General features: G+C 42.9%; 1 protein-coding gene across 9 annotated transcripts in view; it reads left to right on the top strand.

Moving 5' to 3' along the window:
* Positions 1-18,520, top strand: part of LOC109937392 (corticotropin-releasing factor receptor 1-like) — a 303,154-nt gene that overhangs the window by 207,012 nt on the left and 77,622 nt on the right. For all 9 annotated transcript variants that reach the window (XM_048614771.1, XM_048614775.1, XM_048614777.1 and 6 more), the window contains one exon: positions 17,894-17,954. In XM_048614771.1, coding sequence (XP_048470728.1) covers positions 17,894-17,954 — 61 coding nt within the window. The remainder of the gene's footprint in view (positions 1-17,893; positions 17,955-18,520) is intronic.

Genomic DNA, 18,520 nt, shown 5'->3' with positions numbered 1-18,520 from the left:
GAGAAAGTTAGGCTACTAATAAGCAAAAATGCTATGGGTCCACACTGAGGAAAAATTACTCATTGCTTTTTATCTGCCCCAATGTCATTTACCTAGAAAAAAAAGACATTCTTTCCACATCATGGGCCTAGTCTTTGACAGCAGGATCAAACGAGTCAAACTTCCCCAAGAATGGCATGATTCTGAAAATGCTTACCCCAACTTAAAGATGACTGTTGTGAGTGAATTTCTTAAGGAGCACACTTTTCTCTCATTGCCACTGAAATAACTTCACAGAGGCCAGTATCCCATCACCGAGTCACCCTTTATTTACACATTGAGAGTCCTTGACACTGGTCTAGTTTCTTCAGAGCCAGCTCTGAGTGAACAGGATCTCTGACACCTTTTCATTTATTTATTACTTTCAAACACCACTTATCATCCAGTTTCATCTGATCAGCAATCAAATAGTTTCAAAGGTTATGGACACTCCTATTTATATCTGTCAGCCAGAGCTCCCTGATTGGACCAGATTATCAGCCCCAATCATATTCTGCGAGGTCCACCTGGCTCACCTTGTTACAATCACTGCACACTCCTCATAAGCTAGCCCTTTTATTCCATAGCTTTCTGTATTTAAATAATGTTCAGCTCCTCTATTTTTCCTGCCAAAGTGCACAACCACATATTTTCCCTTTGTGGTATATAGTGAAAAATGGGAAAACCATGTGAAATGAGTAGCAGACCTATTTAAGCAAGTACTGTTGTGGCTTAGTGATAAATTTAGTATCAAAAGTGAAATTAGAAAGGTAAAAGTATCTTACCTAAGGCATATTGTACCATGAGAAAAATATTTGCAAAGGCCAATGAAAGTGAAGGCTGTAATAGCATTCCCTGTTCCTAAAAACTAAAGAAGAAATTGGAGGTGTAGTGGACAGTGAAGAAGATTACCTCAGAGTACAATAGGACCATGATCAGATGGGCAGATGGATAGGGGAGTGGCAGATGCCATTCAGATAAATGTGAGGTGCTGCATTTTGGAAAGGCACATCAGGGCAGGATGTATACACTTAATGGTAAGGCCCTGGGGAGTGTTGCTGAACAAAGAGACCTTGGGATGCAGGTTCATTGTTCCTTGAAAGTGGAGTTGCAGGTAGACAGGATGGTGAAAATGGCGTAGGTATGCTTACCTTTATTAGTCAGTGCATCCTCTATAGAACTTGGGAGATCATATTGCAGGTGTACAGGACATTGGTTAGACCACTTTTGGAATGCTGCTTTAAATTCTGATCTCCCTGCTATAGGAAAGATGTTGTGAAACCTGAGAGTTCAGAAAAGATTTACAAGGAAGTTGCCAGGATTGAAGCGTTCGAGCTGCAGGGAGAGGCTAAATAGGTTGGGGCTATTTTCCCTGGAGTGTTGAAACCTTAGAGAGGTTTATAAAATCATGAAAAGCATGGATAGAGAGAATAAACAAGATTTTTTTTCTAGGGTAGGGGAGTCTAAAACTAGAGGACAAAGGTTTAGGGTGAGATGGGAAAGATTTAAAAGGGACATAAGGTGCATGAATGGAATGAGCTGCCAAACGAGATGGTGGAAGCTGGTACAATTACAACATTTAAAAGGCACCTGGTTGGGTACATGAATAAGAAAGGTTGAGAGAAATATGGGCCAAATACTGGTAGGTGGGACTAGATTAGTTTGGGATAGCTGATCAGCATGGACAAGTCTAATCAAAGGGTCTGTTTACAAGCTGTACATCTCCATGACTCTAAATCATGTCTTTTTCGGAATGAATGGGTTTTATCAGAGACTCGTGCATAGTTTTACGCAAATTTGTGAAAGAAACAAGCAAGAGTGGCATGGTCAACAGAATGCTAAGCAACCTTTGAGAAGCTGAAGGCAACCTCGGTTAATGAATTAGTGTTGGTTGCCCCTGACTGTTTGAGACCTTTCAAAGTAACAATTTCAGTAGTGATCGGGGGCCCGGTACTGTCTTGTTACAGGATGAGGAGTCAGGAATAGAGAAGCATGTGGGTCTAAGAAACTAAACTGGTAGCAGACAAAGAACTTTAAAATAGAAAAAGAATCTTTTGGATTATTGTTGGCTCTTCAGCACTTTCAAGTGTAAATACCCCACACTAAGAAGGAAATACTAATTGGTACTGATCTTAATCCATAGGTCTATTAAAAGTTTGAATACAAGACTTTTAGATGGAGTCTGTTGTTTCTAACATTTAGTTTAAAGATTATGTGGAAAAGATAATGTAGTTGTTGTTGCATTGTCCTGCATAAAATATTGAAATAAGTCAAAGACTTAAGAATGCTAATATTGTATCTAAGGGGTGGTGGGGAATGACGAATGCATGAAAATCTTTGCTTTGTTGTTCATGCATCACAGAATTTGTGATGAAATACATTTTTGAAATGTCTTTTTTTTTTAAAATGTGGAGATATGTGGAAGTCTGTATTTTTGTTCATGGACTGAAATGGAAAAAGGACTCTTTTAGAACCAAGGATTGTGCAAATGATTACCACACTTTTTTTAAAAGCAAGTAACCTGACGCTCATTGTAAATGCTGTGTATACAGCTTTTGGTTCAAGATATGTGAAAAGCTGAGTCACAGATGAGCTAGAGCCAGGGGGTGTATACAAATGGAGATATGGACAGCAACAAATTGCTAATTGGTCTGTAAAGTGATGATCAGTTATTGACAACAAAAGCCTGAACAACTTGATCTCAACAGCTTGGGGGGTATGAATGTTCAGCTCAAGACCCCTTGAAGGAAGATGCTGTTTTTTTTTCTGCAGTAAAACTTATCTCAAACCTGAAGTTAGCCAGTTCATTCCGCTTCACCAGTTGCTGTAAGCTCTGACTTAAAATTAATTAAGTCAGAGGCCTTTACAAGAGTGAACCAGTCACTCTGAGCCACCTGCAAGCAAGTGAAATCACCTGGAGAAGGAATATCAAGAAGCAGCATTCCAATCAGCTAAATGAACATCCCAGCAACCCTATGGACCGGGAGCACTGAACTGCCTTCACAGTCTTATCACCATCCATTACATCCATTTGTTTTGAGTCTGAATGTATGTGCATGTAAATGGGGAGCTTTTTAGATAGATTAGAGTTTTAACTGGTAGAGTTATGTGACAGTGTTGGTAAGAGAGACTAATACACAGTCATTGTGGAAGTAAAGTCCTGCCTTCACGGTGAGAATTGTGTTGTATCACCATGCAAAATGGGACAGACTTGGAACAGATCTAACAACTTAAGACCAGGCATCCATGAAGCACTGTGAGCCAGCAACAGCAGCAGAATTGTAGTCTAGTACAATCTGCAAACTCGCAGGCTGACACATTTTGCATTCAACTACTACCATCAAGACAGGGAATAAATCCTGGTTCAATGGAGAGTGCCGGAAGACATGAGAGGAGCAGCACTAGATATACCTAAAGAGGAGGTATCAACCAGGTGAAATTACCAAACAAAATTACTTGCATGCCAAACAACATGCAACAAGTGGTAGACTGATCTAAGCGATCCCACAACCAATGAATCAGATCTAAGCTCTGCAGCTCTGTCACACAGCCATGAAAGGTGCTGGACAATTAAACAACTCACCAGAGGAGAAGACTTCACAAGTATCCACATCTTTAATGATGGAAGAGGCCAACATATCGGTGCAACAGATAAGGCTGAAGCGTTCGCAGCAATCTTCAGTGAGAAATATGAAGTGGATGATCCATCTCAACCTCCTCCACTGGTCCCCAGCACCATACTTATCATTCTTCAGCCACTTGGAAATAGTAAGGACTGCAGATGCTAGAAGCTAGAGTCAATAAATGTGGAGTTGGAAAAGCACAGCTGGTCAGACAGCATCCAAGGAGCAGGGAAGTCAACGTTTTGGGCCGAAACCCTTCGTCTGGATTCCATGTAGAATCTTGTCAAAGGCCTTGCCAAAGTCCATGTAGACAACTTCTACCTCTCTGACTTCACCTATCTTCTCAATCAAATCAACTCAATCAAATTTGCAAGACATGATTTCTCATGCACAAAGCCATGCTGACTACTCCTAATCAATCTTTGCATCCTATCTCTCAGAATCCCCTCCAACAATTTACCCACCACCAACGTTAGCTCACTGATCTGTAGTTCCCTGAATTTTCCTTGTCGCCATTCTTAAATAAGAATGGCACAACATTAGCCACCCTCCAGTCTTCTGGCACGTCACCTGTGGCTGTTGATGATATAAGTATCTCATCTAGGAGCCCTGCAATTTCTTCCCAGCTTCCCACAATGCCATGGAATAAACTTAGTCATAAAGTCATACAGCACGGAAACAGATCCTTCGATCCAACTAGTTCATGCCGACCGGACATCCCAGTCTGCCAGCATTTCACCCATATCCCTCTGAACCTTTCTTATTCATATACCCATCCAGATCCCTTTTACATGTTGTAATTTTACCTGCCTCCACCACTTTGTCTGGCAGCTCATTCCATACATGCAGCACCCTCTGCGTGAAAAACTTGCTCCTTAGGTCCTTCTAAATCTTTACCCTCTCACCTTAAACATATGGCCTTTCAGTTTGGACTCTCCCACCCTAGGTAAAAGACCTTGGCTATTCATCCTGACCATGCCCCTGATGATTTTATATACCTGTATAAGATCACCCCCAGCCTCTGACTTCTCCAGGCGGGAAAAGCCCCAGCCTATGCGGCCTCTCCCTGGAGCACAAACCCTCCAGTCTGAGCAACATCCTTGGAAATCCTTCTGCACCCTCTCAAGTTTAACTGTCCACCACATCACCTATTTTGTTGTCAAGTACAAACTTACTAACCATACCTCCTCATCAAGATGGCGGCGGAGTTGGGCTCCTGAACAGTTTGCTCTGACCACTTTTTTTTTGTCTTCTCTTGTTTTTTTTCTCCTTCTCTTTTCCTTTACTTACCTCTCATCCCAAGCTTGTATGGCATCAGTAATAGTGAGGAATCCCAGAGACGACTTGTGTGAGCCCTTGCTTAATTTTGGTAAGCACGGGATCTGGTATCACAATTGGCAGTCGATACATCAGCAGAGGCGATGTCAGCGAAGTAGTAGGCTCAGTGACGAAGGATGGCACCTGAAGATCAGTCTGGCACTGGTGGTGATGACAGAGCATCACAGGGACGTCGAGATGGGCCCAGCAGTGAGAAATGCAACTCTGACGCTGGTGGGTCCGGCACAGGCAGCGATGAGGCAGTGGCAGAAGAGAATCAGTCCAGTAGCGAAAGATGGCACCTGAAGAGTGGCAACCCCAATGTTTATTGAGTATGGCGTGGACCGCAGTGGAGGAGGGATGGTGCTGTAGGTATTGTTCATGATAAGCTTGCTCAGGACTGATAGAAAGATACAGCTTATGGAGAATCTATTTTTTTCTTATTCTTAAAATATTCAAAATGACGCAGAATTACAGTGACAGTGGAAAAGCTTTTCATTGTATTTTCCTCTTTTCTCCCACTGTAAAATACACTTGACAGGTTATGGAAGTTAGAGAATGTGGGGAAATAAATAGCGACATCTTGAAAATGTGTCCATATTACAGAAGTGCTGGATGTCTTAAAATGCATGAAGGTGGATAAATCCCCAGGACCTGATCAGATGTACCCTGGAACCCTGTGGGAAGCTAGGGAAGTGATTGCTGGGCCCTTTGCTGAGGTATTTGTAACATTGAAAGCCACAGGTGAGGTGCCAGAAGACTGGAGGTTGGCTAACATGGTGCCACTATTTCAGAAAGGTGGCAAGAAAAAGCCAGGGAACTATAGTCAGGTAAGCCTGACATCGGTGGTGGGCAAGTTGCTGGGGACAATCCTGAGGGAAAGGAGTTACATGCATTTGGAAAGGCAAGGACTGATTAGGGATTGTCAACATGGCTTTGTGCATGGGAAATCATGTCTCACTAACTTGATTGAGTTTCTTGAAGAAGTAATGAAGAGAATTGATGAGGGCAGAGTGGTGGATGTGATTTATATGGACTTTAGTAAGGCGATCGACAAGGTTCCTCATGGTAGGCTGGTTAGCAAGGTTAGATCACACGGAATACAGGGAGAACTAGCTATTGGGTAAAGAACTGGCTCAATGGTAGAAGACAGGGTGATGGGGGAAGAGTTGTTTTCAGCCTGGAGGCCTGCAATCGGCAGTGTACCTTAAGGATCGGTTGTGGGTCCACTGCTTTTTGTCATTTTTGTAAAAGATTTGGATGCGAGCATAGGAGGTATGATTAGTAAGTTAGAGATGACATCAAAATTTGAGGTGTAGTGGACAGCGAAGAAGGTTACCTCAGTGTACATTGGGACCTTGATCAGATGGGCCAATGGGCTGAGGACTGGCAGATGGAGTTTAATTTAGATAAATATGAGGTGCTGCAGTTTGGAAAGGCAAACCAGGGCAGTACTTATACATTTAATGATAAAATCCTGGGGAGTGTTGCTGAACAAAGAGACCTTGGAGCACAGATTCATAGTTTCTTGAAAGTGGAGTCCCAGGTCGACAGGGTAGTGAAGAAGGCATTTGGTACGCTAACCTTTATTGGTCAATGCATTGAGTATAGGAGTTCAGAGGTCATGTTGCAGCTGTACAGGATATTGGCTAAGCCACTGTCGAAATATTGTGTGCAGTTCTAGTCTTTCTACTACAGGAAGGATGTTGTGAAACTTGAAAGGGTTCAAAAAAGATTTACAAGGATGTTGCCAGGATTGGAGGGTTTGAGCTATAGGAGGGGCTGACTGCCTGGGGCTACTTTCCCAGGAGTGTCAGAGGCAGAAGGGTGACCTTATAGAAGTTTATAAAATCATGAGGGGCATGGATAGGGTGCATAAGCAAGTTATTTTCCCTGGAGTGGGGGAGTCCAAAACTAGAGGGTATAGGTTTAAGGTGAGAGGGCAAAGATTTAAAAGGGACCTAATGGGCAACATTTTCACGCAGAGGGTGGTGCTTGTATGGAATAATCTGCCAGAGGAAGTGGTGGAGGTTGGTACAATTACAACATGTAAAATGCATCAGGATGGGTACATGAATAGGAAGGATTTAAAGGGATGTGGGCTGAATGCTGACAAATGGGACTAGATTTATTTCAGATATCTGGTCGGCATGGATGAATTGGACTGAAGGGTCTGTTTCCATGCTGTGCGGCTCTATGTCTCTATGATTCTATATTCATCTTCATATTCCTATAATAAAAAGCAGTGGATCAGCACTGATCTTTGTGGCACACCGCTGGTCACAGGCCTCCAGTCTGAAAAGCAACCACCACCTTCTGTCTCCTGCCTTCAAGCTAGCTCCCTTGGATGCCATGTGACCTAACCTTACTAATCAATCTACCATGTGGAACCTTGTCAAATGCCTTGCTGAAGTCCATGTTGACAATGTCTACCACTTTGCCTTCATCAATCTTCTTTGTCACCTATTCAAAAAAACTCAATCAAGTTACTGAGATACAATTTCTCACACACAAAGTCATGTTGACTTTCCCTAATCAGTCCTTATTTTTCCAAATGCATGTAAATCCTGCCCTTCAGAATTCCCTTCAATAACATACACAATAATATAAGGCTCACTGGTTTATAAATCCACAATCCAGAGAACAACGGGTTATTTTATGATTAATAGGGAGGGTTTAGAGAAATATGGGCCAAATGCTGGCAAATGGGACAGGATTTATTTAAGATATCTGGTCGGCATGGGTGAGGTGGACCTAAGGGTCTGTTTCCGTGCTGTATATCTCTATGACTCCATGACTCTAAAGGATCTATATCCCTCTATTCCCTCCCTATTTATGTATTCATCTGGGTACTTCTTGAATGCTACTATTGCATCTGCTTCCACCACCACCTCTGGCAGTGCATTCCAGACACTCAACACCCTTTCTATTAAAAACTTGTCACTCCCATCTCTTTTAACCACGCCCCGTGACCCTGCACAATGAACCTCTGTCCCCTAGCAATTGACCAGTCCACCCTGGGAAAAAGCCTTATACTTTCCATTCTATTCATGCCATTCACAATCTTATAAACTTCTATCAGGTCGCCTCTGTGTTCTAGTTTTAAAAAAACCCAGTCTATCCAACCTTCCTTCATAGCTGAAATCTCCCATACCAGGCAACATTCTGGTAAACCTTTTCTGTACTGTTTCACAAAGTATTCACATTTTTCTGATAGTGTGGTGACCAGAACTGTATGCAATATTCCAAGTATGGCCTAACTAAAGTTCTCTAAAGCTGTAGCATAACTTGTCTATCCTAATCTTCAATGTCCCTTCCAATGAAGGCGAGCATGCCATAGGCCTTTTTTACTACTTTATCTACCTGCGTTGCCACCTTCAATGATCTGTGGACCTGCAAACCCAGAGCTCTCTGCATACTGTCTGTATATCAATACTCCTAAGGGTTCTGCCATTCACTGTATAATTTCCACCTGTACTTGATAAACCTCATGTTGTCCGGATTAAATTCCATCTGCCATTTTTCTGCCCAAGCTTCCAACTGATCTTAATCTTGCTGTAACCTCTGACAATCTTCCTCACTATCCACATCTCCACCAATCTTTATATCAACCACAAACTCACTACTTAGACAGCTTTACATGCATTTCCTCCAAATCATTTATGTAAATCACGAACTGCATAGGTTTCAGCACTAACCCCTATGGAACACCCCTACTTGTCACAGCCTTCCATTCCAAAAAGCAGCCTTCCACTGCCACCCTCTGTCTCCTATGACTAAGCCAGTTCTATATCCATCTTGCCAGCTCACCCCTGATACCATGTGACTTAACCTTTTGTACCAGCCCGCCATGAGTGACCTTGTCAAAGGCTTTACTGAACTCCATGTAGACAATATCAACTGCTTTACCCTCATCCATCAACTTTGTCACCTTGTCAAAAAAAATGATCAAGTTAGTGAGGCATGAGCTCCCTTGCACAAAACCCTGCTGTTTATCACTAATCAGTCCATTTGTTTCTAAATGCTTATAGATCTTGTTCCTGAGAATCTTTTCCAATAATTCTCCTACCACTGACATGAGGCTCACAGGCCTGTAATTTTTCTGGATTATCTCTGTTACCCTTTTTAAACAATGGGACAAGATTAGATATTCTCCAGTCCTCTGGGACCTCACCTGTGGCCAAAGAGGGTACAAAGATGAGACAACAAGGTGTAGAGCTGAATGAATACAGCAGGCCAAGCAGCATCAGAGGAGCAGGAAGGCTGACGTTTCGGGCCTAGACCCTTCTTCAGAAAAAAACAAGGATACAAAGATGTCTGTCTTTGAGCAACTTGTTCTCCACCCTCTCTCAATATCCTGGGATAGATCCCATCAGTCCTGGCACCTTATCTATCTCAATACTTTTTAAGATTTACAACACCTCTTCCTTTTTAATGGGAATTTGGCATAGAAATTCAACACTCCCTTCCCTGACATTATCCTCCACTAATTCTTTCTCTTTGGTGAATACCAATACAAAGTACTTGCTTAAGACCTCACCTACCTCTTCTGGCTCTGCACATAGATTCCCTCCTTTGCCCTTGAGTGGACCAACCCTTTCCCTGGCTACCCTCTTGCTTTTTCTGTTAAATGTATAAAAGGTCTTGGGATTCTTCTTAATCCTGTTTGCTAATGACTTTTCATGACGCCTTCTAGCACTTCTAATTCCTTGCTTAAGTTCTTTCCTACTTTCCTTATATACTTCAAGGGCTTTGTCAGTTCCCATCCACCTGGACCCTCCGTATGCTTTGTTTTTCTTTTGACCAAGGTCATAACATCATCTAAGGTTCATATAACTTGCCATACCAATCCTTCATTTTTTTCAAACATCATTAGAACAAGTAGAGTCCCTACAGTGTGGAAACAGGCCTTTCGGCCCATCAGGTTAACACCGACCCTCTGAACAGCATCCCACCCTCTTCTCTAACCCTCTAACCCTGTAACCCTACATTTCGCATGGCTAACCACCTGGCCTGCACATCCCTGAACACTATGGGCAATTTAGCATGGCCAATCCACAAAACGCACACATCTTTGGACTGTGGGAGGAAACCGGAGCACGCAGAGGAAACCCACGCAGACACGGGGAGAATGTGCAAATTCCACGCAGACAGTCACCTGAGGCTGGAATTGAACCCAGGTCCCTGGTGCTGTGACCACCCCACTGAAGCTACTATCTGTCACACGCTCTACCTCCTCATGCTCCTCAGTGTGTCCCACTCCCACTCCAAATGATCCATGCGTTCTGAGAAGAGCTGTAGCCGTACACACTTCCTGCAGACATAGTTGCTAGGGACACTCAATTCTACTCTGATCTCCCACATGTGACAGAAGGAACATACCACTCCGCTGACTGTCATCTCTGCTAGCAACTAGTGACTTAGTGGGGAAAAAATGTCTTATCTTGTCCATCTTGTTGCTGCTTGACCTCCTCAACAAAGTCCATCATCTCCGAGGGACAAATCGGGAGAGTGATGAAATACTCTCCACTTGCCTGGATAGGTACAGCTGCAACAAAAATCAAGAAGCTTGACATGGAATCAGAGAGTCATTGAGATGTACAGCATGGAAACAGACCCTTCAGTCCAACTCGTCCATGCTGATCAGATATCCGAAATTAATCAGTCATAGAACAATGCAACATGAAAACAGGCCTTTCGGTCCGAACTGGTCCATGCTGACCACAGTGCCCACTCAGCTACTTCCAATTGCCTGCATTTGGTCCTTATCCCTCTAAACCCTTCCCATCCATGGACCTATGGAAATGTTTTCTAAATGTTGCTGTTGTACCTGCCTCAACCACTTTCTCTGCAACCCATTCCATATGTGCACCACTCTCTGCATGAAGACGTTGCCCCTCATGTCATTCTTAAATCTTTCCCCTCTCACCTTAAACCTATGCCCTCTAGTTTTCAATTCCCCATCCCTGGGAAAAAAAGACTGTATGCATTCATCCTATCTATGCCTCTCATGATTTTATACACATCAATAAGGTCACCCCTTCTTCACCTACGTTCCAAGGAATTAAGTCCTGTCTTGGCCAACCTCTACAGGCCTACTAGTCCTGGCAACATCCTCATAAATCTTCTTTGCACACATTCCAGTTTAACTATGTCTTTCCTATAACAGGGTGACCAAAACTGTACACAATACTCCAACGGCAACTTCCCCCACGACTTATACAATTTTATCTATTAATTGGTTATTTGAAAAGACCATAGCAGAGAAGTATTAGAAAGTATTTAACTCATAAATTGATATAAAGTAATTAACTAAGTAGAAATGGCTGGGCAGATGATGTGCTGGAGCTGTATGATGTGGGAGCTGGCTGATCCCATTGTGAACGGCAGTGACCACATCTGCAGCAAGCGTTGGTTGCTGGAAGAACTCCGGCTCAGAGTTGAAAACCTGGAATCTGAGCTTCAAACACTGCAGTACATCCAGGAGGGGGAGAGTTACCTGGATGCCTTGTTTCAGGAGGCAGTCACACCTGTTAGATTAAGTAATTCAAATTCAGTTAGTGATCAGGGACAACAGGGTGTGACTGCAAGTGAGGCAGGTAGGGGGATCCTGAGTTCAGGAGTGGAGGAACCTCAGCTTTTGACCTTATCCAACAGGTACGAGATACTTACTCCCTGTGTGGATGAGGAAAAGAGCTACAGGGAGGATGAGCCAGCTCACCACGACACCATGGTGCAGAAGACCATTCAAGAGGGGGGAGCAAAAAGACAAGTGGTAGTTATAGGGCATTCTATAGTTAGGGGGATAGATAGTATCCTTTGCAAGCCGGATCGGGAGTCCCACATGATGTGTTGCCTGCCCGGTGCCAGGGTGCAGGACATCTCTGACCAGCTTGAAAGGATATTGGAGTGGGAGGGGGAGGATCCAGTTGTTGTGGTCCACGTTGGGACTAACAACGTAGGCAAGGCTAGGATGGAGGACCTGTTTGGGGATTATCAAGCACTAGGAATTAAATTAAGGAGCAGGTCCACGAGGGTCATAATCTTCAGATTACTGCCTGAGCCACGTGCAAATTGGCTTAGGGATAAGAAAATTAGGGAAGTAAACACGTGGCTAAGGGAGTGGTGTGGGAAAGAGGGGTTCCATTTCATGGGGCATTGGCATCAATTTTGGAACCGGAGGGATCTGTACCGATGGGACGGTCTCCACCTGAACCGATCTGGAACCAGTGTTCTAGCGAAAAGGATAAATAGGGTGGTCACTAGAACTTTAAACTAGTGAGTTGAGGGGAAGGGAAAGGGAAAACGACAGGGAGTATGATAGTAAATAAAAAGGTAAGCAGCAGGTTAGCATGTGTGCAGGAGGGTTTAAGTTCAAGGCAGACTATGAAAGAAGCAAAAATGAAGGATAACTCAGGAGATCTTATTAAAGATGTTGGAAATCATGAGGGTAAGAAAGCTAGCATAAAGGCACTTTACCTGAATGCTCGTAGCATTCGTAACAAGGTTGATGAGTTAACGGCACAAATCATCGCGAATGAATATGATCTGGTAGCCATTACGGAGACATAGTTACCGGATGGTCACGACTGGGAGTTAAATATCCAAGGGTACCAGACTATTCGGAAGGACAGACAGGAAGGTAAGGGAGGTGGTGTAGCTCTGATATTCAAGGACGACATCAGGGCGGTGCTGAGAGATAATATAGGTTCTATGGAGAATGAGGTTGAATCCATTTGGGTGGAAATTAGAAATTCTAAGAGGAAAAAGTCACTGATAGGTAGTCTATAGGCCACCAAATAATAACATCACATTGGGGCGGGCAATAAACAAAGAAATAACTAATGCCTGTAAAAATGGTACAGCAATTATCATGGGGGATTTTAATCTACATGTAAATTGGTCGAACCAGCTCGGTCAGGGTAGCCTTGAGGAGGAGTTCGTTGAGTGTATCCGTGATAGTTTTCTTGAACAGTATGTAATGGAACCGACGATGGAGTAAGCTATCCTAGATCTGGTCCTTGTAATGAGACAGGAATTATTAATGACCTCATAGTTAGGGATCCTCTTGGAATGTTGAATTTAGAATACAGATGGAGAGTGTGAAGATAAAATCCAATACCAGGGTCCTGTGCTTGAACAAGGGGAACTACAATAGAATGAGGGAGGACTTGGCTAAAGTAGACTGGAAACAAAGATTTTATGGTGTGGCAGTTGAGGAGCAGTGGAGGACTTTCAAAGCAATTTTTCAAAGTGCTCAGCAAAAGTATATTCCAGTGAAAAGGAAGGACTGTAAGAAAAGGGGTAATCTGCCATGGGTGTCTAAAGAAATAAGGGAGGCTATCAAATTGAAAGAGAAGGCATACAAAGTGGCCAAAAACAGCATGAAACTAGAAGATTGGGAAAACTTTAAAGGTCAACAGAAAGCCACAAAAAGAGCTATAAAGAAAAGCAAGATAGAACATGAGAAAAAACTAGCACAGAATATAAAGACAGATAGCAAAAGTTTCTATAAATATATAAAACGAAAAAGAGTGGCTAAAGTAAATGTTGGCCCTTTAGAAGATGAGAAGGGGAATTTAGTTATGGGAAATGATGAAAAGGCCAAGGCATTGAACAGGTATTTTGTATCGGTCTTCACAGTGGAGGACACTAATAACATGCCAGTAATTGACAAAGAGACGAAGGTAGGTGAGGACCTGGAAACAGTTAATATTACGGAAGAGGTAGTGTTGGGCAAGCTAATGGAGCTAAGGATTGATAAGTCTCCTGGCCCTGATGGAATGCTTCCAGGGTGCTAAAAGAGATGGCGGGAGAAATAGCAGGTGCACTGGCGGTAATTTTCCAAAATTCGCTGGACTCTGGGGCAGTCCCAGCAGATTGGAAAACAGCAAATGTGACGCCACTGTTTAAAAAAAGAAGTAGACAAAAGATGGGGAATTATAGACCAGTTAGCTTAACCTCTGTAGTGGGGAAGATGCTTGAGTCTATTATCAAGGAAGAAATAGCAAGGCATCTTGATAGAAATTGTCCCATTGGGCAGACGCAGCATGGGTTCATGAAGGGCAGGTCATGCTTGACAAATCTTTTGGAATTCTATGAAGACATTACGAGCAAGGTGGACAATGGGGACCCAGTGGATGTAGTGTACCTAGATTTCCAAAAGGCCTTTGACAAGGTGCCGCCCAAGAGGCCACTGCATAAGATAAGGATGCATGGCGTTAAGGGTAAAGTATTAGCATGGATAGAGGATTGGTTGACTAACAGAAAGCAAAGAGTGGGGATAAATGAGTGCTATTCTAGCTGGCAGTCAGTGACTAGTGGTGTGCCTCAGGGATCGGTGTTGGGACCGCAATTATTTACAATTTGTATAGATGATTTGGAGTTGGGGACCACGTGTAGGGTGTCAAAGTTTGCAGATGACAATAAGATGAGTGGCAGAGCAAAGTGTGCAGAGGACTGTGAAACTTTGCAGAGGAACATTGATACATTGAGTGAGTGGGCAAAGGTCTGGCAGATGGAATACAATGTAAATAAATGTGAAGTCATACATTTTGGTAGGAGTAAAAGTAGAAAGGATTATTACTTGAATGGTAAAAAGTTGCAGCATGCTGCTATGCAGAGGGACCTGGGTGTCCTTGTGCATGAATCACAGAAGGTAGGTCTGCAGGTACAACAAGTAATTAGGAAGGCAAATGGAATTTTGTCCTTCATTGCTAAAGGGATTGAGATTAAAAGCAGAGAGGTTATGCTGCAGCTGTACAAGGTGGTGGTGAGGCAACACCTGGAGTGCTGTGTGCAGTTTTGGTCTCCTTACTTGAGAAAGGATGTACTGGCACTGGAGGGGGTGCAAAGGAGTTTCACTAGGTTGATTCCGGAGTTGAGGGGGTTGGCTTATGAGGAGAGACTGTGTAGATTGGGATTATGTTCATTGGAATTCAGAAGATTGAGGGGGGATCTTCTAGAAACATATAAAATTATGAAGGGAATAGATAAAATAGAAGTAGAGATGATGTTTCCACTGGCAGGTGAAGCTAGGGCAAGAGGGCATAGCCTCAAGATTAGAGGGAGCAGATTTAGGACTGAATTGAGAAGGAACTTCTTCACCCAGAGGGTTGTTAATCTTTGGAATTCCTTGCCCAGTGAAGTAGTTGACGCTACTTCAGTAAACGTTTTTAAAGATAAGGTAGATATTTTTTTGAACAATAAAGGAATTAAGGGATACGGTGAGAATGCTGGTAAGTGGATCTGAGTCCACGAAAAGATCAGCCATGATCTTATTGAATGGCGGAGCAGGCTCGAAGGGCCGGATGGCCTACTCCTGCTCCTAGTTCTTATGTAACATAACATCCCAGCTCCTATACTTGGCGCCTCAACCAATGAAGGCCAGCATACTAAATGCCTTCTTCACCACTCTGTCTACCTGTGACACCACTTTCAATGAACTATGTCCTCGTACTCCTACATCCCCCTGTTCCACAACACTGCTCGAGACCTTATCATTTACTGTGTAAGTTCTACCTTGGTTTGACTTTCCAAAATGTAACACCTCACACTTTTCTGTATTGAACTGCATTTACCAATCCTCAGCCCACTTCCCCATTTGATCAAGATCCCTTGTAATTTTTGATAACCTTCCTCGCTATCAACAATACCTCTTAATTCTGTATCATCTGCAAATTTACTAGTCTTGCCTTGTACATTCACACGCAGATAATTTATGTAAATAACAAAGGTCCCAGTACCAACCCCTATGGCACACCACTAATCACAGGCCTCCAGTCCAAGAAACAACCTTCAACCATCACCATCTGCTTCCTACCATTGAGCCAATTTTGAATACAATTAGCTAGCTCTCCCTGGATCCCATGTGACCTAACTTTCATGACTAGCCCTGTGGCCTTGCCAAAGGCCTTACTAAATTCCATATAGACAACATCCACTGCCCTACGCTCATCCATCCTCTTGGTTACCTCTTCGAAAAACTCTAAAAGATTTGTCAGACGTGACTTCCCGCACACAAATCCATGCTGATTATCCCTAATCAGACCTTGACTATCTAAATATTGGTTGATCCTGTCCCTCAGTATCCCTCCAATAACTCATCTACCACTGGTGTCAGGCTCACTGCTGTAGTTCCCTGGCTTGTCTTTGCTACCTTTATTATTCAATGGAACAACATTAGCCACCTTCCAGTTTTCTGGAATTTCACCAGTGGCTAAAGATGAAGCAAAAATCTAAACAAGGGCCTCTGCAATTTCTTCCCTAGCCTTCCACAATGTCCGAGGATGGATTTGATCAGGCCCAGGGGATTTATACACCTTAATTTTATCTAAGACTGCAAACATCTTCTCTCTGGTAATGTGAATGCGGTCCAAAACATCCCCATTTGTTTCCCTTATTTCCTTAGCATCCATGATTCTCTCCTCAGGAAACACTAAGGAGAAATATTCATTAAAACATTTCCCCCATCTCCCGTGTCTCCACACATAGATGGCCATGCTGATCTCTAAGGGGACGTTTTCTCTCCCCAGCCACCCTTTCACTCTTAACCCAGCTAAAGAACTTCTTGGGATTGTCTTTAACCTTATCTGCCAGATGAATCTCATACCCTCTTTTTGTTTTTCAGATTTCCCTCTTAAGTGTGCTCCTACACTTTTTATATTCATCTGGGGATTCACTTGAGCCCGATAGCTTCAACCTAATATATGCCTTTTTCTTTTTCCTGACCAGACCCTCAATATCCATTGTCACTGTTCACCCTCACAGGGATATTCTGTCCCTGGACTCTTGATGTCACACTTCTAAAAGCCTCCCATTGCCAGTTGTTTCTTTTCCTTCAAACAGACTCACCCAGTCAACCTCTGCTGGATCCTGCCTAATGGCCCCAAAATAGGTCCTGCTCTAGTTTAGCACCTAAACCTGTGGACTCATCCTATCCTTTTCCAAACTATGTCAAAACTAAAAGAGTTGTGGTCCCTGACTGACACTTCAGCCACTTGTCCGACCTTGTTTCCTAAGAGGAGGTCTAGTGTTGCACCCTCCTGAGTAGGGCCCTCTACATATTGATTTAGGAAACATTCTTGGACATGTTTGACAAATTTCACCATGTCTGAGCCTTTTACAGTCTGGATGGCCCAGTCAATACAGGAGAAATTAAAATCAACCAATACTACTCTGTTCTTCCTCCAGGTATGTGCAATCTCTCTACACATCTGTTCCTCTAGTACCTGCTGGCTGGTTTGGGGGTCTATAATACAGTCCTAATAGAGTGACAATCCTGTTCTTGTTTCTAAGTTCTAAGCATATGGCCTCATTTGATGACTCTTAAGAATATCCTCTCTAAGCACTGTTGTTATGTCTTCCCTTATCAAAAGAGCAACTCCCCCTCCTTGCTTACTTGTACTTCTGTCACACCTATACCTTCTGTATCCTGGAACATTGAGTTGCTGTCTCACGGAGGGTGTCCTGCAGAGGTCTTCTGGACAGTCATAATGACTGTGATGATGTCTCCCAGAATTCTGCTGTGATGACTCTCAGCCATCCTCTGATTGAAAGCAGTATTCTAAAAGTGGCCTCCCCAGTGTCTTGTACAGCTGCAACCTGACACCCCAACTCCTATAGTTTATGTAATAAAGGCAAGTATGCCGAACACCTCCTTCACCACCCTGTCTACCTGCGATTCACTTTCAAGGAACTATGCACCTGCACCCCTACATCCCTTTGTTTGGCAACACTCCCTAGAGGCCTACCATTAACTGTATAAGTCCTGCCCTGATTTCTCTTACCAAAATGCAACACCTCACTTTATCAAAATTAAACTCCATCTGCCACATTTCTTGAGAATCTGGGATAAAAGTAAGGAAGGACACAGCTGAAGTGATAATACAGCTTCATGATGTCAGTGTAATATTGTTCTCTGATCTTTTTTGCAGGTATTCCACTCCCCATCATTATGGCCTGGTCAGTGGCAAAACTATACTATGAAAATGAGCAGTAAGTTCTATACAATACTGGATGATCATTCTTAGGGAAACTTTGTGTAGCTTTATTACAGAACTGTTTTTGTTTCAGATTTCCAGCATCCAAGGTTCTTTATTTTGTCTGTTAACTGTCTGTCATCATCTAACTGGTACATTTCCATGACAATACCTTACAAATCAGTCAACCTGTGACCAATGAGCATCCTTCTCTCATACAATCCAAGTCATTTTCCCTTTTCTTCTCCATTTCTTGTGAACTGTCCTGATGGGAGTATGATTAAAAAAACTTCAACAAGTGGTGCAATAGTTAAAAGTGAGGGCAGTAAGATCATGTCTGAAAGTGAACCTTAAGAGGTTTCAACGAAAATTTCTATAGGATGATATAGTTATATGATTATTATGTAGGATGGTAATAGCCTACAGACTCAAGTCCTGGTTCTATCTATGGACCAGTCCAGACCCCATCAAAGTATTTTAAGAAAGTGACCAAAACACAATTTATTTAAACACTATAGTTGAAATACAACAAAAAGAAGAAGATGATACAGTGTGGAGCTGGAGGAACACAGCAGGCCAGGC

Source organism: Rhincodon typus, chromosome 30 (genome assembly GCF_021869965.1).
Source record: "Rhincodon typus isolate 14 chromosome 30, sRhiTyp1.1, whole genome shotgun sequence".
NCBI classification, from domain to species: domain Eukaryota; kingdom Metazoa; phylum Chordata; class Chondrichthyes; order Orectolobiformes; family Rhincodontidae; genus Rhincodon; species Rhincodon typus.
This window is presented reverse-complemented; position numbering and strand designations above follow the sequence as displayed.